Here is a 21,999-nt window from a genome sequence, read left to right on the forward strand (position 1 = left end):
CTGTAACAGTGCTTGTCAAATTCTCAAACAAATCTGCGTTGTATTTCTAAACTCTTTTAGCAGAGGACGCAACAGGAGTATAAATGATATCTCCCACCAGCCATTCAAAGATACTTTTCCAAGGGTGAATATGGATTTCTGGGGAGTTGCGGTGTTGATCACTATTGGACTTCCCCGGTCTCAAGTGTTGTTGTTGGACACGGGCAAAAGACTCGCATTTTCTGCAAATATAAAGAGGGTTAAGGTTTCAGCTTTAGCGGAGACAGTGTTTACATTGACAATAATAAGAAGATCGTCCCTGGGTGGGTTTAAACCACCAACCTTTCAGTTAACAGCCGAACGCGCTCGCCAATTGCGCCACAGAGACTGATGAGAGAAGCTTTTCTCCATTCGCACCTTTCCGGTCAAAAAATAAACATTGCTTGCATTTTCTTGCCAGTTGGCAATATTCCTACTGCTCTGATAGCAAAGAATTACATTTCATTTTTCACAAGCTGTATGAATTTCTTGAAAAACAAGTTGTTGCAGAAAGGAAATACATTCATGCTTTAAACTAAATCAAGCCCTATGCGGTTGTCCAAGATGGTAGTTTCTGCACAAAAAGACAGGAAGAAAGGCACAGCTGGGATGTGGAGCTAGGATCTCCAGTCAACGAGACAGGTACTTAAACCAACTCAGCTACGGTGCCGGCAGAATTCTCCTCTTTTATAGCCGCTTGGACACACCGCTCTGAGCCATCTGCATTCAGTAAGCCCTGAGTCTGCTGGCTGAGCAAGCTGCCTCCTTTACACGGAACAGGAGTCCTGACCGTAAGAGAAATGAAGAGAAATGGCTTTTATTGGGCACTTTTCATGTCCAATGCGCTTGACATCTCCCAAGGAGGACAGAGTTCATTAACGACACTTTTCCTTTCTTTCTTCTTTCTGTACACTTTGATGAAACAAAACGAGAAATCATGTAAGGAAAAATGTCTTTTTTCATGGAGAAAACATGCACCGGGAAATGTTGTGTTTAGAAGAAGTGAGTTAACATGAAAAATGACCTAAGTTACCGGAGCAAATGCTCACCTAGCAAGATCTGCTTTACCACTAGAGAGAAGTAGAGTGAAAGACGTGATCATTTCACGCCGTTGTGGAACGAAACGCTTTTGTCTTGGAATTCTAAATCAATTAGAAATTCAGAGCGACACATAAAGGCTTTGTCTGCTTAAAAGTGATGATTTTTTAAAACTAAAAAAAAATGTAGAAAACACGTTTCTCACTTAGAAATTTAAGATGGGGGTGGGGTATTACTAGTAGCGGAACTGAACTCACCATGGTGCAATTAATTTACGTGATGGGCTAGTGGTTTAATGGATAACGCGTCTGATTTCGGTTTATAAGATTGTCGATTCGACTTCTACCGGGGTTTTGTGATTCAAATCAGGCTCCTCAGAAATAGATGTACGTTATGTAAATGAACCGCACCTGAAAGCAAACGTTGGGTCTTGGTTCCTTTCTTTCCTGCATGAAATAGCAAATCGTTACAAAAAAAAAACACCAACTAATGTCCAATAGTCCAAAAGTTAGTCATTTAAGTAAACATGAATATACTGTAAGGTCTTGGTACATGGGAGTGGATTTCAACCACAATTAAAAAAGGGCAAATTATAATTACAGGCTTCAGACACTTTGTCATACAAAAGTGACCAAACACTCCCTAACTTTCAGGTTTGCTTGAACCTGTAACAAAAAAGCAGTCTGAAACTTCCATTCTCTGATGTTACTGTCTCTAAAGCCAGACGTGATGTTTCACAGATGTGCAGTGTACCTTTTCTCTTGTCGTGTTCAAGATGACCTGCTGCATAAGCTCCTATCTGGGTGTTCTGTACTGCACTGTTATTTCATTCAGATTACCTATGTGGTGTACAGAGAAAACCTGACTGCATGGTATAATTTCCAGGTTCAGCACCAGCAGCACCTGCAAACACACCAGCTGACCTCGATGTGATTTGAACACACAACCTTCTGATCTGGAGTCAGACGCGCTACCGTTGCGCCACGCGGTCACTCGTGAAAAGTTCTTTTAATTCCCCCAAAGAGAATAACAGTAATGCTAGAATAACTAGTATTAAAACTAATAATACTACTGTTAATTCTCTAACAGTAACACTATAATTATAAATAATATTTACATGAATATTAACATTAAAACTAAAACTATCAGTAGCGCTATCATCATTAATACTCACATGAACACTAGCATTAAAACAACCAGTTGTACTCTCATTAATATTGATATGAATACACTAGTATTAGTATTTGTTGCTACCCATGACGTTACATCGCTCTTTGTGATGAACGAGATACACCTAGACGCACACAGTGACGTGGCGCCTGTCCCCGTGGTTACCATACTTATGATTTATAAACACGGGAAAAAATACATGTAAACTGTTACTTACAGTGCCTTGCGAAAGTATTCGGCCCCCTTGAACTTTTCAACCTTTTGCCACATTTCAGGCTTCAAACATAAAGATATACATTTTTTATTTTATGTGAAGAATCACCAACAAGTGGGACACAATTGTGAAGTGGAACGAAATCTATTGGATTTTTGAAACTTTTTTAACTAATAAAAAAATGAAAAGTGGGGCGTGCAAAATTATTCGGCCCCCTTGCGTTAATACTTTGTAGAGCCACCTTTTGCTGCGATTACAGCTGCAAGTCGCTTGGGGTATGTCTCTATCAGTTTTGCACATCGAGAGACTGAAATTCTTGCCCATTCTTCCTTGCAAAACAGCTCGAGCTCAGTGAGGTTGGATGGAGAGCGTTTGTGAACAGCAGTTTTCAGCTCTTTCCACAGATTCTCGATTGGATTCAGGTCTGGACTTTGACTTGGCCATTCAAACACCTGGATACGTTTATTTGTGAACCATTCCTTTGTAGATTTTGCTGTATGTTTGGGATCATTGTCTTGTTGGAAGATAAATCTCCGTCCCAGTTTCAGGTCTTTTGCAGACTCCAACAGGTTTTCATCCAGAATGGTCCTGTATTTGGCTGCATCCATCTTCCCCTCAATTTTAACCATCTTCCCTGTCCCTGCTGAAGAAAAGCAGGCCCAAACCATGATGCTGCCACCACCATGTTTGACAGTGGGGATGGTGTGTTGAGGGTGATGAGCTGTGTTGCTTTTACGCCAAACATATCGTTTTGCATTGTGGCCAAAAAGTTCGATTTTGGTTTCATCTGACCAGAGCACCTTCTTCCACATGTTTGGGGTGTCTCCCAGGTGGCTTGTGGCAAACTTTAGACGAGACTTTTTATGGATATCTTTGAGAAATGGCTTTCTTCTTGCCACTCTTCCATAAAGGCCAGATTTGTGCAGTGTAAGACTGATTGTTGTCCTATGGACAGACTCTCCCACCTCAGCTGTAGTTCTCTGCAGTTCATCCAGAGTGATCATGGGCCTCTTGGCTGCATCTCTGATCAGTCTTCTCCTTGTCTGAGCTGAAAGTTTAGAGGGACGGCCAGGTCTTGGTAGATTTGCAGTGGTCTGATACTCCTTCCATTTCAAGATGATCGCTTGCACAGTGCTCCTTGGGATGTTTGAAGCTTGGGAAATCTTTTTGTATCCAAATCCGGCTTTAAACTTCTCCACAACAGTATTACGGACCTGCCTGGTGTGTTCCTTGGTCTTCATGATGCTCTCTGCGCTTTCAACAGAACCTTGAGACTATCACAGAGCAGGTGCATTTATACAGAGACTTGATTACACACAGGCGGATTCTATTTATCACCATCAGTCATTAAGGACAACATTGGATCATTCAGAGATCCTCGCTGAACTTCTGGAGTGAGTTTGCTGCACTGAAAGTAAAGGGGCCGAATAATTTTGCACGCCCCACTTTTCATTTTTTTATTAGTTAAAAAAGTTTCAAAAATCCAATAGATTTCGTTCCACTTCACAATTGTGTCCCACTTGTTGGTGATTCTTCACATAAAATAAAAAATTTATATCTTTATGTTTGAAGCCTGAAATGTGGCAAAAGGTTGAAAAGTTCAAGGGGGCCGAATACTTTCGCAAGGCACTGTACATACATTTATCAACTTGGAATATATTTTTTTAGCTCTAGGATACAGTTACCTAAATAATAATAAGAATAATCATTGTTTAATTTCGGTTTGAACATTTTTTACACTAAACGCACTGTGGTAATTGATCGATACAGTCTTTATTGACTGTTTTCTAGATATTTAAAACAGGATCAAAAACAGAAAAAGAACCAGTACTCACCAATCGGTGAAGTTAATCGTTTATTCTACGGTTTTTCAATTGAATTAATTGGTTTTCGATAGATAAATGATCAATAACTCTCCTCCGTGCGCACCCTCCCGCGGTCTTGCTCTCTGATCCAGGTGCTCAGGCTGGTGTCTGTGACATTACAGCGCTCTTTCTAACAGAGCAGAGCGCGTCTCCGCTGGAGGAGACTCCTGTCCGGAGCCTGGGGGGCTTTTCTTACAGATATAACATCCCCCCCAAAAAAGAATACACCGGGCTGTGAAGAGAAGCAAATCATAACAATTGTAAAAGGAGAGTGACAAACCAAGGAATGAAATTCATTAAACAGGAAAAAAAATAGTTTACTTCGCAGATGAATGTGTTACAAGGCGTACCTGTGTGGAGCAGTAGAGAACGAGTACAAGTCCCTGTAATAAGTGCATTTAAATGTTTTAAACGAATCATCAGAGTATAGAAGCCAGGAGGATCAGGAACCTGATCCTGGAGGTTAAAATGTGTATCCTGGTTTTATTTCCAGCCTGCTATCAGTTCCATAGGTAGTCTGATTATTTAAATTAAATGTATAACTGTTACAATAATTCATCTAATTGTAAATTTATAAGACTGTGAGACACCTGTGAGAGACATATGAGAGCTGGTGATTCCCTGGGCTGGTGTGGAATCACACACAGACAGGTCTTCTTCTGTGTGATCTGAGTCCCACTGCTGAGAGCTACAGACTGGTCAACTGGTCACTACTGTAGACACGGTCATTGGCCCATCGGCTACTAATAATCAATATACAGTGTACTGACCAGAGTGTCACTACTTGTGTTTATTACATTAAAAGATAATTCCACACTCACGTGTGTTAGAAAACATTTATAAAACATGTTTGGAGATTGACATACAGTAAAGAAAGTAATACTGAAGGGCTGGAGGTCCTGGAAAGGGTTAATAGAAGCTTCTTGCTTCTGACCTGGAACAGAGTCCACAGCTGACAGATCAGTGAGTCTTGAGCCCAGTTCACAGAGAGGAGAACCAGGAGCTCTTCTCTGTCTCTAAGTGGCTGTGAGGAAGGAGAAAATGGGGAGATGTGACCTGAGTCCAGGCTGTTCCAGGATTGTCTGAACGTCCTCTGGTTCTGGATTGACGGATAAAAAGAAGTATGGAGCTTCTGTCCGATTGTCTCTGAGCTGTGAATCAGACTGAGAAGAGAATAATGATTTATTATTCTGCCTCTGATAATTTTTCTCTTTGCCAAGTGGTGTTACATCCCCTTCAGAAACTCTGCACAGACTGTCAGAGTGAGAGAAAAGTAGAGAGATGGACAGATAAGAGCACACGCGGTGAGAGATACATATGTCTTGATTTACTTTGAACCAAGTGTTCATTTCCTTTGTGGAACAAGTTGTTTCTGAACTTCAAGAAATTCATACAACTTCTGAAAGATAAAATATAAGTCTTGCTAATCAGGACAGAAGAAATACCGCAAGAAAATATCAGTGATTTTTCTCCTTTTAACGAAAAGTGGAGAAAAACAACGGCAGTGCATCTCCGTCATCTTAATTTAGCTTAATACAAGTATTCACTTCCTTTTCTGTGGATTACAGACTGCGAAAGATGAAATAAAGTTATTGGTTATTCATGGTCAGTGCAGAAGATATACTGCCGGCTGGCAGGAAAATGTCAGTATTTTATAATTCTTTAATTACAAACGTGTGAATGGCAAAAAGCAACGGGAGTGTGTCTCTATGCAGCTATTAAATGAAGGGCTGGTGGTTCAAACCCACTAAGGGACAAGCTTCAGACTGTTCCGCTGTAACCATAACCTCTGCTAAAACTTGATGGGATTTCTTCGCAAGCCCTCCTGAAATTTGCAGGAAATATGGATTTTACTCGTGTGGAACTACAAGTAAACAATTAAGTACCTGTCAATGTCCAAGAAAACCATTTTCACGTGTGGAATTTTATCTTCAACTGGCTGTCAGGAGAATTCATTTATACACCCGTTGTATCCTTAGCAAAAATATTTTAAAATTAGAACACAGATTTGTTGGAGAACTTGACAATCCTTGACAATCATTATTAAATGAGCATTATACAATTGTGTGTTGATATTTTGTATATGTACCTTAATTGTAATAAAATTAAACATAATTGCTTTGATATGGATGTTCATTTGAAGGATTTGAGGAAACTATCAAGGATCTCAGAACAACCAAAGATACATTTGGGCATCTGCTATTGGTAAAGATTAAAGAGTACTGTAAGTGTGAAGCTTGCACACACACGAGAGAAAAATCAGTTTTAATGTACTTCATTAAACTGATGGTGTGCTTATCAATCGTGCATAAAATGTACATAGCTGAGGATGGTTTCAATCAGTCGATTTCTGGATTAAGGGCCCAGCACGGTTCCGTTGCACCACTCTGCTAACAGATGTCTTAGTGTGATTCAACACAACTACTCTATCTTTGCTTTCTAAAAGTGTGCCCGAGATGGAAAAGTCTAAATGGTAAACGCAGACGTCACTTTGAGCACTTGGTCTTTTATAGTACAAATCATCACACGCTGCCTTACATGGCGTGTCTTCAAGATCGTTGTGAACCAAACCTTCTGCCAAACTGAATCTTTCGTCGTTAATTCCCAAATCTTCAATGAGAATCAGTGAAACGAAAACCAAGCCCATGTACACACTCGCGTCCTAGCGTGAAAGAAAAATGATGTAAGCATTTGAGAAATAACGAGAGTAGTCTGAACATCTCCAGCCTGTCAACTGCTCTACAAAGAGATCGCTCCCTCTACACCCACTTTATAATGCTGAAAATGATTCAGGAAGCACAGCAAAGTTCTAGAACCAGCGAATGCATCTGCATACATAAAATGTCAATTTTTCAAAAGTAAAATCTTCAGCTTTGAAAGATTGTCATCTATATATTTTCGTTTTTCTCTTTTTTACATAACACGCTTTCGAGAAACAAACTGTCTTGTAATGAAGGCTGCATTAGAAAATGTGTATCTAGCTTTGTTAAATTAAAATCGGCACATCCCAGTGGACAAAAGATGTAGAATATATGGCTATTAAACGCATACTTTAGACGTATAAATGTGCTCTGTAACTGGTCTAGAATGAAATTCAAATATACATATATCGTTATACGTCAATTAGACATCTATGATTATATGTTTATTATACATAAATGGCTGGAGTTATATTATACGGATAAATTTAGAGGACTAATATACATATATAGTTAAAGGCCTATTATACATCAAATAAATATTTTATAGGTGTAGAAACTAGTAAATAAAGCCAATGATTTGTTTTAGAAATGTATTCTTAAAATATACAATTATTCACACCTGAAAAATATGTAGTTCAAATTATACATTATATACAATATTGTAATCAACAAATGGCTAATCATCATAAAAACACAACTAGTAAACTTCAGTTACAAATTCTAGTAACATGGCAATATATATAGTAATGACAAACTAATCACATGATCCCGCTAAAATTTAACTCAAAACCACATTTCGATTCAAATATAAATTTTAACATTTACAACTTCTATATTTCCACGAAAATATAATTAATGCAGCACAAACGCTACTTTCTAAAAAAGACAGAATGAAACTGTTTGTTTTTGTGTTTCATGGTGATCCTCCTCTCGATACTAATGAAATGTTTAATATGATCCCTCGAGAAACAAAAAGGAGTCCATTTCCGCCTGGAATGATTGATGCCCCGTGGTACACTACGAGTTGCGTAAGGCTCTGTAACGCGCAGATGAGAAACTAACCTCTGCTTCTTCATTATATACACAGAGAGCTATATATGCGAGCTTACTGCCTCCTACGGGCTCTGTATTTGTTAGCGGTACAAGACCGGACGTGGAGAAATGAAGTGAGGAGGGTGTGTACATTAAAAGGCTCATATCGTCCCTGGAAGGGCTCAAACCACCACCCTTTTGGTTAACAACCAAACCACAAAGACGCATGTACAGCTTAACACTTCTCGGTCTCAGTGAAAGTGATACTCCGTAAAATTTCCAGAGATTCATTTATTTTTAAAGGAAAATCACCAACAGCGGCCGAGATTTACTGGAGTTTTTTCATTCTATACTGCGATTTATGAAGGGTACCCTGTGAAAATACGAGTTTTGACGAGACGGGATGGACATATAAGGTCAAAAAGCTTGGGGAATTGAACTTTAAGGTGAAGACTGCGGGTTCAGTAGCAGCAGAACCTGATCAGTATCAGTTGACTCCGATATACTTTGAAAATGAACTTGGGGATTTAGAGTCAGACGTGCTACCGTTGCACCATGGGGTACTTAATTTAAAAAAAAAATAGAAAAAACAATCAGTGTTCCTGGATCTGTAATTGAGAACAACACCTGCACAAGAGCTGCGCAGGAAGAATAAAATGTGGTAAGAAGAGACTCTCTTCGGAAGAGCTGCGCACTTCACATGAGATTTTCTTTTTGTGAAGCTGATTTGTCTCCTTTGGGGAATTCAAAGGCACAGAAAGCCGTGACTTCGTGGCGCAACGGTAGCAGGTCTGACTCCACATCAGAAGGCTGCGTGTTCAAATCACGTGGAGGTCAGCTGTTACTTTTTCAGGTTCTGCTGGTCCTGAACACGGAATTCACACCATGCAGTTGAGTTCTATCTGTACACCACATAGATAATCTAAACAAAATAGAGCAGTACAGGACACGCAGTGTGGAGCTCACAGAGGCTTACAGTCTCCAGCATTGGAGTGAAGAGGAAAAAAAGAACTTGGTTTTTTTTAAGAGAAAAAGCACAGTTCACATCTGCTTAACATCACGTCCAACTTTAGAGACAGCTACATCAGATAATGGAATCCCGGAAGTTTCAGATAACTTTTTTTAATACAGGTTCAAGCAAACCTGAAAGTTAATGAGTTTCCGGACACTTTTGTTTTATTAAAAAGTGTCTGAAGCCTGAAAATGTAATTTGAAAAAAAAAACCCGCTATTGGACATTAGCAGGTGCTTTTTAGAACGATTTGCAATTTTAATGCTGGAAAACAAAGGAAACAGACCGAACGTTTGCTTTCAGGTGCGGTTCATTACATAATATACATCTATTACTGAGGAGCTTGAATAAAATTTACACGAGCCAGGTAGAAGTCGAACCTACAATCTTATGATCCAAAATCAGATGAGTTATTTATTAAACTGCTGGTATTTCACATAACCGGAATTCCCCCATAATGTACTCAGCGTCGCTACTAGTAATATACCGCCCCGTCTAAAATTTCAAAGTGAGAAACGTGTTTTCTGAGTTTTAAAATATTATCTCTTTAAATCAGACAAAGGGTTTATGTTTCGCACTGAAATTCCGATTGATTGAGAATTCAAAGAAAGACTGTTTTCTTCCACAACACTGTATAATTATCACATCCACCAGACTCTCCAACCTCTCCAGACCTTGCTGGTTGAGGAAATGCTCCGATAAATACCGGGGTAAAGTTAGCTTGAAGTTCGAAAACGATTTTGGCACGCCTGTAGCGCTTTCACGAAATCTCTTAGAGTTACAAAAACACTTGCTTTGTGTATAAAATACATTGTGGATGCTTTCTCAGCCTTTACTTTTTCGTTTTTATGACATTTTTTTGACCAAGCACGAATATGCTTTCGTCCATATCTCCGCAATGGAAGCACAGAACGCCTTCAAACCAAAAGCATTTTAAAGACGCAGCTTTGTGTTCTGAATCTCTTTTTCTCTTGCTTTTATTTAATGTGGCACAATGCACTGGTTCACAAACCAATAGCATTTAAACCACAGCACCCACAATGCTGCAGGTAAGTGTTTTGCACACTAAGCAGGTCATCTGACTATTCCCAGCTTTGTTTTGGGTTATGGAACCTTTATTTTTTTATGATTTTCTGAAGATAACACTACAGGTGGGATGGGTGGGTTGTCTTCATGGCTGTGGCCCCTTTCTTTATTTTGTAATGAGTTTCTGAAGATAACACTACAGGTAATACACTGGGACGGGTGGGTCGTCTTCGTGGCTCAATAGCATTTCAAATACAGCAACCACTCTGCTGAAACCAAGTGTTTTACACACCAGACAGGCCCCCGAACCTCATACAACCTTACTGTGGCTGTGGCCCCTTTCTTTATTTTGTAATGAGTTTCTGAAGATAACACTACAGGTAATACACTGGGACGGGTGGGTCGTCTTCATGGCTCAATAGCATTTCAAATACAGCACCCACTCTGCTGAAACCAAGTGTTTTACACACCAGACAGGCCCCCGAACCTCATACAACCTTACTGTGGCTGTGGCCCCTTTCTTTATTTTGTAATGCTTTTCTGAAGATAACACTACAGGTAATACACTGGGACAGGTGGGTCGTCTTCATGGCTCAATAGCATTTCAAATACAGCACCCACTCTGCTGAAACCAAGTGTTTTACACACCAGACAGGCCCCCAAACCTCATACAACCTTACTGTGGCTGTGGCCCCTTTCTTTATTTTGTAATGATTTTCTGAAGATAACACTACAGGTAATACACTGGGACAGGTGGGTCGTCTTCATGGCTCAATAGCATTTCAAATACAGCACCCACTCTGCTGAAACCAAGTGTTTTACACACCAGACAGGCCCCCAAACCTCATACAACCTTACTGTGGCTGTGGCCCCTTTCTTTATTTTGTAATGATTTTCTGAAGATAACACTACAGGTAATACACTGGGACAGGTGGGTCGTCTTCATGGCTCAATAGCATTTCAAATACAGCACCCACTCTGCTTAAACCAAGTGTTTTACACACCAGACAGGCCCCCGGACCTCGTACAACCTTGCTGTGGCTGTGGCCCCTTTCTTTAATTTTTTATGATTTTCTGAAGACAGCTCCCCTAACCTTATACAACCTCGCTTTGAGTTGTTTAACATTTCTTTCAAATCACTTGGGTTCATCAATCATTTGATCATTTTTCAGCGTGGAATAAACCTATTACTTGTTCCTTGGAGATTACCATCTGCTGATAAGATATGATCGCTATATTGACCATATACAATTTCTTGCATAAGGAATTCATATTTTGCATACACCGATCCCCCCGGAGTCCCAAGTGATTCTGGTTTTGGAAAGCTAAAGGACAATGAGCTTCACGATACCAGGGGGACAGTGGGTGGTCAAGTCTCCCCTAAACAATGGATCTTGTCAGATTATGATGTCAGTGCATTTAATAAATGTTGTTGAACTCTCTTTAGCCCAAATACAGAGGAGCTCAGACCCAGAATGTTACACATACTGACAGAGAGTGATCTCATTATGTGTGTTTGGATTTTAACAACTATTTTTATTGTTTGCTAGAACCAAAACAATCTATGTTAGACATTTTCATCTTCAGCCAAAAATACAAACCTGTGTACGTAGTGTGGTGCAGGTTCTTGTCCCATCCTGCTCTTGGTCCAGGTTGGAGGGTTGCACCGATTCTGAATCTTGTTAGCTGGTATGGATGGGTTTGGGGGTGTTGATACCAGAGTGGTCCAGGAGGGGGGTGCAGGTGTCTCAGGGGCATTCTTGTTTTTCTATGAGTTCAGGTTGATTCTGTTGGTTCTGTCATGAATCTCCCTCACGCAGGCAAGCGCTCCCGCATTCCCTCGAGCTCTCCCCATACCAAACGTGCGATGTCAATCAGTCCTCTACTTAAACCCTCATCTGTCCCCCGGTCATTGCTCACGATTGAGATTCTCTCCCGGAGCTTACCTACTAACTACGCCTTTGCCTTACTATGACTTCTCCCCTGGACCTCGACCCCGCTTTTCCGACAACTGCTTTAGCCACTCGATTTTGTACCTTCGCCTGTTTTACGCTTTCTCGGATCCTGACCCCAGCCTGTCTCTTCATTTACGCCTCTGCCTACCGACGCAACTTCTACGCCTTCCCGGACTCGGGCCCCTGCCTGTTTACTCCGACTACGCCTGCGTCTCGCGCCAACCCTACCAAGGGCACCGCATTGGATCCCTATCCTCAGCAGTCAGCCCCTGCGTGACAGGTTCTGAGTGTCTTGGTTACATCCGTTTGTGTGTATAGATGAAAAAGCTATTGAAGAGCACCCCCACACCCCCCACCCGTCTCGGTGGAAGTTGCCATGTTCAAAAAATCCTAAAAAGATAATTAAAGTTGCACACAACAAAGCATGACTGTGAAAGGTCAGGAGGCCTGCCTAGTGAGCACAACACTTGATTACAGTCAAAAAAACAATTAAAAAATAAATAAATGTTCCACAACTCAAAGCGAGGTTGTATAAGGTTAGGGGAAATGTCTGGTGTAAAACACCTGGTTGCAGCACTGTGGCTGTTGTGCTTGAAGAGCTATTGACTCATGAATAGCACCCCCCAATCCCCATGTACCGCCTGTCTAATGGTGCCATATTGAAAAACTAAAATTCTTATTAAAAAAATAAATAAAGGGGCCACAACCACAGAAAGGTTGTATAAGGTTCTGGGGGCTGTCTGGTGTGTAAAACACTTGGTTTCAGCAGTGTGGGTGCTGTATTTGAAATGCTATTGAGCCATGAAGACGACCCACCTATCCCAGTGTATTACCTGTAGTGTTATCTTCAAAAAATCATAAAAAATTAAAGAAAGGGGCCACAGCCACAGCAAGGTTATATAAAGTTAGGGGGCCTGTCTGGTGTGTAAAACACTTGGTTTCAACAGTGTGGGTGCTGTATTTGAAATGCTATTGAGCCATGAAGATGACCCACCTATCCTAGTGTATTACCTGTAGTGTTATCTTCAGAAAATCCTAAAAAATATAAAGAAAGGTTCCACAACCCAAAACAAAGCTGGGAAAAGTCAGAGGACCTGCTTAGTGTGCAAAACACTTGCTGCATTGTGGGTGCTGTGGTTTAAATGCTATTGGTTTGTGAACAGAATACCCCTATCCCAGTGCATTGTGCCATATTAAATAAAAGCATGAGAAAAAAAGAGATTCAGAATGCAAAGCTGTGTCAGTGTTCTGTGTAAAAAATCGGTTTGAACATCATGGGAGCTGTTTTTAATAAGCTGCTGAGAAAATAATATTTTAATCTTCCTGCTGTCAGTAGTATTGTGAATATAGTTGACCCTTACCTGAATGAAAACAGGGCGTAAAGGAAGGGTTTCAGAAATCAAACAAAGCTTTATTCCCGTGCTTACAGTCTGGGTAATGGGAGACTGCGCTGTTCTGCTTCCTATGGTCATATACGGGTTTTTCGCATGAAGCCGTATTGAACAGTATTTCTCGCGTTGTGAACGTGTGCACACAGCGGTCCCCCGGGTTCCAGTTCGTGCGTAATTACGCATCGATGATAAACCGGAGGTTTAAAAAAATATAATTAGCTCACTGATAGTTTGATGTAAAGGCTGTGGAAATATCCACAAGTCGTGGTCTTTAAAATGCATTTGGTTTGACGGCGTTCTGTGCTTCCATTGCGAAGATATGGACAAAAGAATATTCGTGCATGGTCAAAAAAATGTCATAAAATCGAAAAAGTAAAGGCTGAGAAAGCATCCACAATGTATTTTATACACAAAACAAGCATTCTCGCAACTCTAAGAGGTTTCGTGAAAGCGCTACAGGCATGCCAAAATCGTTTTCGAACTTCGAGCTAACTTTACCCCGGTGTCCCGCCTCAGACTGGAAGCAGGTTCTAATTAGACCCTGAGAACAATCCGAGTCTCTGTGTGTAATTGATTGTGTTGATTGAGCGGTAGTGTGACCAGGTGTGTGGTAGCAGGTCCTGCCAGTATAAAAACCTATTCACCGCATTCACACTTTATGCTTTCTTGCTTCAACACAGTTTATTGGTTTACTTATTTTACTCCTGTAGCAATTTAGCGGGACGTTAATTTGGCGATGCGCTCGTTTCTCTTTATGCTGTGCCTGTGCGCTGGGGCTGGGCTCCCCGCATTGATCTCCGCCGGGCCGGCTGGCTGGGACTCTCGGCAATTAGTGCTCCAGGCCGACCTCCCGGCTCTCGAAGACGCAGCCCAGTCGGAGGACTTGAACCTGGCAGATGCGCCCCCCGAAGACCTGTCTGCAAGCGAGAACGACTCGCGGTCCTTAGCTCCCGACTTCCGCCGCCTTCCCGTATCCAGAGACGCGTACTCGCCCTACTTCGACAAGGAGAAGATGAAGCCCGAAGCTGGCAGCCGCCCCTTACCCGCCTACATCAAGAGCGTCCTGTTTCCTCCCCAGCGAGGGCGGCAGCCGGCTCGCCCGGCCATCGGGGGCACCCGAGGAGTGGCCGTGTGGTGCGACTCCAGCAGGATGTACGTGAGGGTCAGTCGGCTCCTGTTCGGCTTCAGCTGTCGGCCATCGGAGGTGACCTTGGGCAACTGCAGCGTCAGCCGAACCACACGCAGTTACTTCTACTTCATCTACGGGCTCCACGAGTGCGGCACCGAGCGATCGGTAAGCGGGTCTTCATCTACAGGCAGTGTATCGACGTGAGCAGTAGGGCCAGTGTCGGGGTTGCCTTTTCTGGGAATATCCCTTCCTCTGTGACCTTGCAGGTTGTCCAGGGCCGCCTGGTGTACTCCAACACTCTCCGCTATGCCCCGCCCTCCTCCAGTGCACCTGTGCATCGCTTCATTCCCTTCTCTGTGCCTGTCAAGTGCTCCTACAACAGGTAGGCAGGGCTCTGCTGCTGCGGAGAAGCTGCTGGGGAAAGTGTCCAGATGCCCCTCAACCCCTCTGTCCTGCAGGTTCCACTACTCCTACAAGGTTGGCTATGTCCCCACGTGGGCCAGGAGAAGGACCTTCTTCAAGGACCTGAAGAACTAGCACAGCTTTGTGCTGCTCACCACCAACTGTAAGCTCCTTGAGTGAGTGGCTCCTGCCTGCAGGGGGTGCTGTGTGCAGGTGTAATGCTGCCTCTCTCTCTCTCTCTAGCCCGCTGGGTCCGGCTCTCTCCTAAGGATGAGTACTTCCTGGGTCAGCCCATGTACTTCCAGGCCACTGCCTACTTTGCCACAGTGGAGCAGAGGCTGTACATCCACTCGTGTTACGTAACGGAGAAACCGGACCAGCACTCCCAGCCCCGTTTCCCCGTGATCGACAACTTGGGGTACGGCCCCTTCTGGGAGGAGAGGTGGGCAGGAGCCCTGAGAGCCTGCAGGGGTTCATCCTTGTCCTTGTCCCCAGGTGCATGGTGGACAGCAAGGCAGATGGCTGCCTGTCCAGGTTTGTCCCCTCCAAGCAGAAGGATGTGCTCCGCTTCACGATTGATGCCTTCCTCTTCCAGAAGAAGCTGTCCAGGAAGGTACTGCTCTCAAAGGCTGCTCAGCCTTCTCGCTCTACTGATCCATTGTCTGCTTTTCCATCCATGATCTAGATGTGAACCAGACTGTGGCAGCTGTAGTGCCTAGAGTTGCCAGCTTGCCTTCACTGATGGCAGAAGGTCCTTCTCTGTCCCTCTATTGGCCTTGATCCCTTAATGCTGTGACCTTCCCTCTTGTAGCATGAAGTGACTGAGCTGTACATGCACTGTGTCATGGCTGTGGCTCCTGCTAAAGCAACACCAGGGGCCAAGTCCTGCACCTACAACAGGGAGGCTAAGAGGTACTTCTGCAAGGAGCCTGCTGAGGGTGCTCTGGGACATGCCAGGTGGAGGCCTCACCTGTCCTCCTCTCCTCCAGGTGGGAGGAGCTGTATGGTGACCATGAGGTCTGTGCCTGCTGTGAGTCCAGGTGTGCTGGCAGTCGGAATGAAGGTGGGTCTGGTTCTCTATCCCTTGTGGATGCATCTCTGCCCAAGAGACAACTATGCTTGGACAACTGAGGAATGATCCTGTGCTGGACAAAAGGACTGTGTAGATGAGTAGACTGTGGGTCTCTGGGTATAGCAGATCCCTCAATCCTGGGTATTGCTTGTCCACAGGTACCAGGAGCCTGGTGACCACTAGTCGGGTGTCTGTGGCACCAGTAGAAGCTCCTCTGGAGGTGGGAGATGGGAGACTTTGGAGATGTTGGCCAGTGGACAGGTAGGGTCTGGCAGGAGGAGCCCCTATAGGGGTGGGTGTCCTGCAGTTCAGCTGCATTGTTCTCCTTCTTCCTCCCCAGGTGCCTGAATGAAGGCTCCAGCCTGGCCCTTGTGACTCTCCTGCCTCCACTCACCTTGTAATGGCAACATTTCAATAAAGCTGTGAAAGACCCTTCTGCCTGCCCTTGTTTCTTTATGGTTTACAGGTTTGAATGGGGTGGAGGAATTCAAGGGAAGTATTTGTGGGGGTTCCCCTTTCAAGAATGCTTCCCGTATTGCTGCCAATGAGGACTGAAAATGTCTGGAGTAATAAAGCGTTGTACTGGGGGAAGATGGCCGCACTATTCCTTGGGCAGGGCAGTGTGACACTCTTTACTGGGGGAGAGACAGAGGTGTTCAATATACTGGAAATCCTCCCATTTCCGAGAGGGGTAGTGCTTATGGAGTGTGAGTTGCTACTGTAGTGCCCAGTAAGGGTGAGATCTGGTGTCCTATTCTAGGCTGCACAAACTGACTAAAATAAACACAAGGAAGGAATTGTCAACAGGGGCTTGGTGTAAAGTAGGCCTTCCATTCCTTAGCAAAGGAACAATACTGGTGCACAAACATCAGTGAATAATGGTGCAGTTAGAATCTCAGAGGTCTTGTCTTATGGGTGTTGGTTTCACAGCAGTGGTATTGGACAGTCATGAGGAGTATTAGGATTGAGACTGGAGATCCCAACACTTGACTGGGAAGACAGGTGTTCACAACCACCTCTACCAGCAGCACAGACTGTGTAGATTGAGACTGAATGCTTACTACACAAAGCCTCTCCCCTGTTTCAGTGTCCCATGTCATGAATTTCAAGTGAATCCTAGTCTCCCTTTGTGACTACCTATAATTTGCACAAATCATGATGGCCCACTAACACTGTCAGTTTTTAGCCCTACTGCACTGCCCTATTAAAGCTTCAAGGTTTTAGGATAAACTATTTTATATAATGGTTCCAAAGGTGGCTTCTCAAAGTACTTGACATAATTACAATTAGAATACACAGGATAAAACAGTTCCAATAGACAGAGGAGACCATGGATGGTGGTACTAAGGAAAGTAGAAGCAGAGGGGTAAAGAATGGAACCAGTTCAGTAAAGGCTCTTCTACAGAAGAAGGTGTTGAGTCTGAATTTGAAGGAGTTTAGGGAAGGTGACTCTGGTATCCTTGGGGAGAGAGTTCCAGAGCTTGGGGGCATAACAGAAGAAGGCCTTGTCACTCATACAGTGTAGACGGGCTTGGGGGACAGTTAGGAGACCAGAATAAGAAGAGCGAAGGTTATGAGGTGGGGAGTAGGGTGATAATAGATCAAACTGCTACTGAGGTGCGACTGAAATGTGACGGCATGTTCTACAATTTATGCAAGAAAGGGTAATGTTAGGCTTTTATGGACCGTTGGTACAACAGCAGTGCTCAAGGATTCATTTCTAATATTGAGGACAATGGGTTATATACCCATCGTTCTTACCAAAGGATCAGAGACCTTTTGCTATATAAAAAGACTCCTTTCCACCACTAATTCATACAGGTTTGGTTCATTTGGGTTTTTATCATTTAAACATTTAAGTGAAGTCATTGTCCTGCTCGTAGCCGAGCCCGACACACGGAACAGTCTGGTTTCTGTCGCTGGGCACTCACCCTGCGGCCCATATGGGTCCTAATGCCCCAGTATACGGCAGTGGCAATTTCCCTAAGGAAACAAATACTCCACATTAGTCTGAATGCCACATTCTTCATTGGTCCCATAACATCACAGAAATATAAAAACAAAACTACTCACTCTTTAATCTCGTCTAATCCAAGACACACCAAATATCACAGTCTTCTTTTAACACGCGTGCTGTGATTCCTCTATGTAGCAGAAATGACAACCGAGGAGCCGAGAGATCATTTCAGCATTTCGCGTCTGAACGGAAAACACAAACGACCAACTTGGAATGACTTGCTTTTGACGCTTTTCAAAGCGTTCTTTGTGCACGACAACTGCGCCACCAAGCAAACTACATAAATATGAGAAAACATGCAAGAGAGTTGTCACTCAGAGTGTCGAAGAGTCGATGTATACTGGGGCTCAGTTGAAATACAACGTCAGGACTTTTCCGAATTATGTCACACAAAGAGAGCACAGCCTTTTCCGCCCTGCCACATGTAACTTGGTAACTCGCCGTGATCGTATAGTGGTCAGTACTTTGTGTTGTGGCCGCAACAATCCGGGTCACGGCAGAATAGGGGCGTCTGCTTTTACTACTTGCACAAATTAAGGCAAAAAAAAGCCAATCGATGTGAACGAACGGCGCTTTACAGAGGAGTACTGCCTGACTGGATCGTTGATGAACGACAGAGGCCACTCTGACCTCTTCTCGGTTTTCTTCAATGACTTACTAAGGATCGTCTTCACATTCGCCCATGCAGGGGAAGCCAGTTACACCAAAGCAATTGCAGGGAAGTGCATTTCAAGCAGAGACCAGGAGGGACTTGTTTACACCGAGAGTGGTCGGAGAATGGAACAATGCGCCCACCCCTGTTGCTGGAGCCGATTCTTGATGAGATCTTGGGCTCACTAAGAGGCCCCCTCTGGATGCTAATCTTTCTGTTGTTCTTGCAGGTCCTGCGCTGCTTTTGAGCCGACAGAGCTCGTCCTGGTCTGTCGGCACAGCCCAATTGCAAATGATCGGCTCCGCGTACAGAAGGAACGTGCGTTTGGTACAAGAGTGCACGAAGGCACCGGAAATACATTGAGAACAAATGACCAGTCGCTCAAGACGTCTGTGAAGTACAGGAGCGTGCAAAACGAGGCTGTTTCCACCTGGTCTCGAACCGGGGACTTTTCGCATGTTAGGCGAACGTGATAGCCGCTACACTACGGAAACCTGCAGGGACTACTGCTGGTGTCTCGCTTGCGTTTCGGGCTGAGAAAGGGACGCGTCACTTTAGGCAGGGGGCGCTGGAGAGAGGAACAAAGGGCGCGATGAAACAAAATGCCAAAACCCAGGATCGAACCAGGGACCTTTAGATCTTCAGTCTAACGCTCTCCCAACTGAGCTATTTCGGCAGTGTGGAGAACCCACAGCCACCTGCTCCAGCCTTCCTGTGTTGCAGCATGAGCGCACCAAGAGTAGCGGGAGAGTGTTGCAGGAACGTCACTCAGAAGGAAAGACACCCAGGTGCGCCCTCTGAGCTCTGTCCAGCGCATCTTCCTCGCATGGACTCCTGCCTGCGACGGCCAGGAAACAATTAGCAAGAACAGAACGACACCCCATGGGTGTCTCATGACCACACCTTAGGTTGTGACACGTGCAGGTGTGAGGGGTTGCCGGGCTACTTTGGAGCAGAGCTTGGGCGGAGGGGGGGCGGGAAAGCAGACAAAGAGGTGACACCTCAAGGTCTGCACGATCACAGCTCTCCGCCGCCCCAGGCTTCCGCTCGATAAGCTACTGGACACACCCGCCCCTCCTCACACAGACCGTGGAAAAGCCCCCGAGAGGGATGGCTATCTCTTCCTCCCAGGAGCTCTTGGACTCGACGCACAGACAGGGCGCGGGGAGCCGCCGCCTGCAAACACGGCTCCAGGCAGGACTCCACTCCGCAGGAGCCGCAGAGCAGAGGAGATGGGGGCAGCTTAGCTCCTGTGCAGAGACCTGAGCTGTTGTTGCTGCGGACGCTGTCTTTTCTGCACTCAGGGTAGGAGTGAATGTTGAGTTGCCCTTAGAAATGAAGCAGAGCACTTCAACGGCACGGGTGTGTGTGTGTGCGTGCGCCCTGGTGATTCTGGGAGACAGATTGAACCTGGGCTAAAAGAGAGGGGGCTTAGCCCTCTTCCATTTGCTAGTTCAAAGTTGTACAACCCGTTTGTATCTGCTAGGTGGCGCAGTCGTCGTCCACAAAGAACGCTTTGAAAAGCGTCAAAGGCAAGTCATTCCGAGTTGGTCGTTTGTGTTTTCCGTTCAGATGCGAAATGCTGAAATGATCTCTCGTCTCCTCGGTTGTCATTTCTGCTCCGTAAAGGAATCACAGCACGCGTCGCCTTCCAGCACGGTGGGTCGGGACACGATGCCGGGGGTCGGAGCGTGCGATGTCTTCCTCGTTAGTATAGTGGCAAGTATCCCCGCCTATCACGCGGGAGACCAGGGTTCGATTCCCTTATGGGGAGTAGCTTTTCTTTCACCTCCTTAGAGAAAGGACTGCCTTTCACTTCTCTGTTTTCTTTCACAGCGTCGTGCACCTTTTCATTGCTCTCGCTTTCAGAGCCTCCGCACGGAACACGACTCGACATCAGGAAGCACATTGAAGTGAAAGCAGGAAGCGCTGCGACATGCACTGTGCAGATCCCGCCACACTAAGAGGTGAGTGGGTCTGTTCGATGCACAAAGAACGCTTTGATAAGCGTCAAAGACAAGTCATTCCGAGTTGGTCGTCTGTGTTTTCCGTTCAGACGCGAAATGCTGAAATGATCTCTCGGCTCCTCGGTTGTCATTTCTGCTTCGTAAAGGAATCACAGCACGCGTCGGCTTCCAGCACGGTGGGTCGGGACACGATGCCGGGGGTCGGAGAGAGCGATGTCTCTCAATAATAATACAGTGCGTGATCTCTTGTCCCAGCCTGGGGAACAGACAGTGAGCCTGTCTCTCAATAATAATACAGTGCGTGATCTCTTGTCCCAGCCTGGGGAACAGACAGTGAGCCTGTCTCTCAATAATAATACAGTGCGTGATCTCTTGTCCCAGCCTGGGGAACAGACAGTGAGCCTGTCTCTCAATAATAATAATACAGCATGTGATCTCCTGTCCCAGCCTGAGGAACAGACAGTGAGCCTCTCTCTCAGTAATAATAATACAGTGTGTGATCTACAGCCCAAACGAAGACACAGTGAGCCTGTCTCTCAATAATAATACAGTGTGTCCTGTCCCCGCCTGAGGAACAGTGAGCAGTCCTAATAGTTACCGCTTTCCTGATTTAGCTCAGCAGCTTTTATTTCGCCTGAAGCGCAAGCAACTTGTGAGAACAGGTTGGGTTTGCTGTGCTCAACTGGCTTGGCGTCTTTGTGTCGTAGCGCCGTAACGGTGTGTTTTCCTTCCTTCTCTTTTCAGCCCGGAAGAAACATTTTACTTGTTCCTTTTGTAGCCCACGCATGCCGACGCCTGCGTTGTGTTGTGGATTTTCTCCTTTTTGAATGTGTACTCCTCCACCCTACATCTCTCCCTACCTCTACCTCTCCCTCTCTCTACCTTTCCTTTTTCCCCTCTCTACCTCTCTCCCTACCTCTACCTCTCCCTCTCTCTACCTCTCCCTCTCTCCCTAACCCCCTCTCTCTCCACCTCTCTCCCTCTCCCTCGCCCTCCACCTCTCTCCCTCTCTCTACCTCTCTACCGCTCTACCTCTCTCTTCCTCTCCCTACCCCTCTCTGCTCTCTCTCTCTCACTCTGGAGTTTATTTTCCAGACAGATTTCCAGCTCCATCCCTCCTGTGGAAGATTGGTGATGCAGGATGAGAGCCCCTAACCGAGAGCACTGCAGCGCCAGGTTCTGTGGTCTGTTTCAAATCCGCCCGCAATGAGACACCGAGGAGAAATGAAGAGCCCCAGTCGTGCTAGAAAATCACCTGGGAAAGAGACTTTCAATGTAGGAAAAAAAAGTCGTTAGTAACAGACATAATATGTTTGTTTTGTTTTTTTAATCGCTGCG

General features: G+C 44.7%; 2 protein-coding genes and 2 non-coding genes across 4 annotated transcripts; 2 read left to right on the forward strand and 2 right to left on the reverse strand.

The window, feature by feature from the left end:
* Positions 1-293: 293 nt before the first annotated feature.
* trnan-guu (transfer RNA asparagine (anticodon GUU)) lies at positions 294-367 on the reverse strand. The gene has a single exon. It is a non-coding gene; the product is annotated as a tRNA-Asn (tRNA).
* Positions 368-1,975: 1,608 nt separating this feature from the next.
* On the reverse strand, positions 1,976-2,047 carry trnaw-cca (transfer RNA tryptophan (anticodon CCA)). The gene has a single exon. It is a non-coding gene; the product is annotated as a tRNA-Trp (tRNA).
* Positions 2,048-14,072: 12,025 nt separating this feature from the next.
* LOC148670533 (zona pellucida sperm-binding protein 3-like) lies at positions 14,073-15,110 on the forward strand. Its single transcript, XM_088632591.1, has 3 exons — positions 14,073-14,716; positions 14,818-14,933; positions 15,010-15,110. The coding sequence occupies exons 1-3, from the start codon at positions 14,159-14,161 to the stop codon at positions 15,086-15,088; spliced, it is 753 nt and encodes a 250-aa protein (XP_088488717.1). The 5' UTR covers positions 14,073-14,158; the 3' UTR covers positions 15,089-15,110.
* Positions 15,111-15,171: 61 nt separating this feature from the next.
* On the forward strand, positions 15,172-21,816 carry LOC148670534 (zona pellucida sperm-binding protein 3-like). Its single transcript, XM_088631025.1, has 6 exons — positions 15,172-15,371; positions 15,449-15,566; positions 15,765-15,865; positions 15,943-16,016; positions 16,184-16,245; positions 21,757-21,816. The coding sequence occupies exons 1-6, from the start codon at positions 15,172-15,174 to the stop codon at positions 21,814-21,816; spliced, it is 615 nt and encodes a 204-aa protein (XP_088487151.1).
* Positions 21,817-21,999: the final 183 nt, after the last annotated feature.

This window comes from Lepisosteus platostomus, chromosome 5 (genome assembly GCF_059453375.1).
Source record: "Lepisosteus platostomus isolate fLepPlt1 chromosome 5, fLepPlt1.hap1, whole genome shotgun sequence".
Lineage (NCBI taxonomy): Eukaryota > Metazoa > Chordata > Actinopteri > Semionotiformes > Lepisosteidae > Lepisosteus > Lepisosteus platostomus.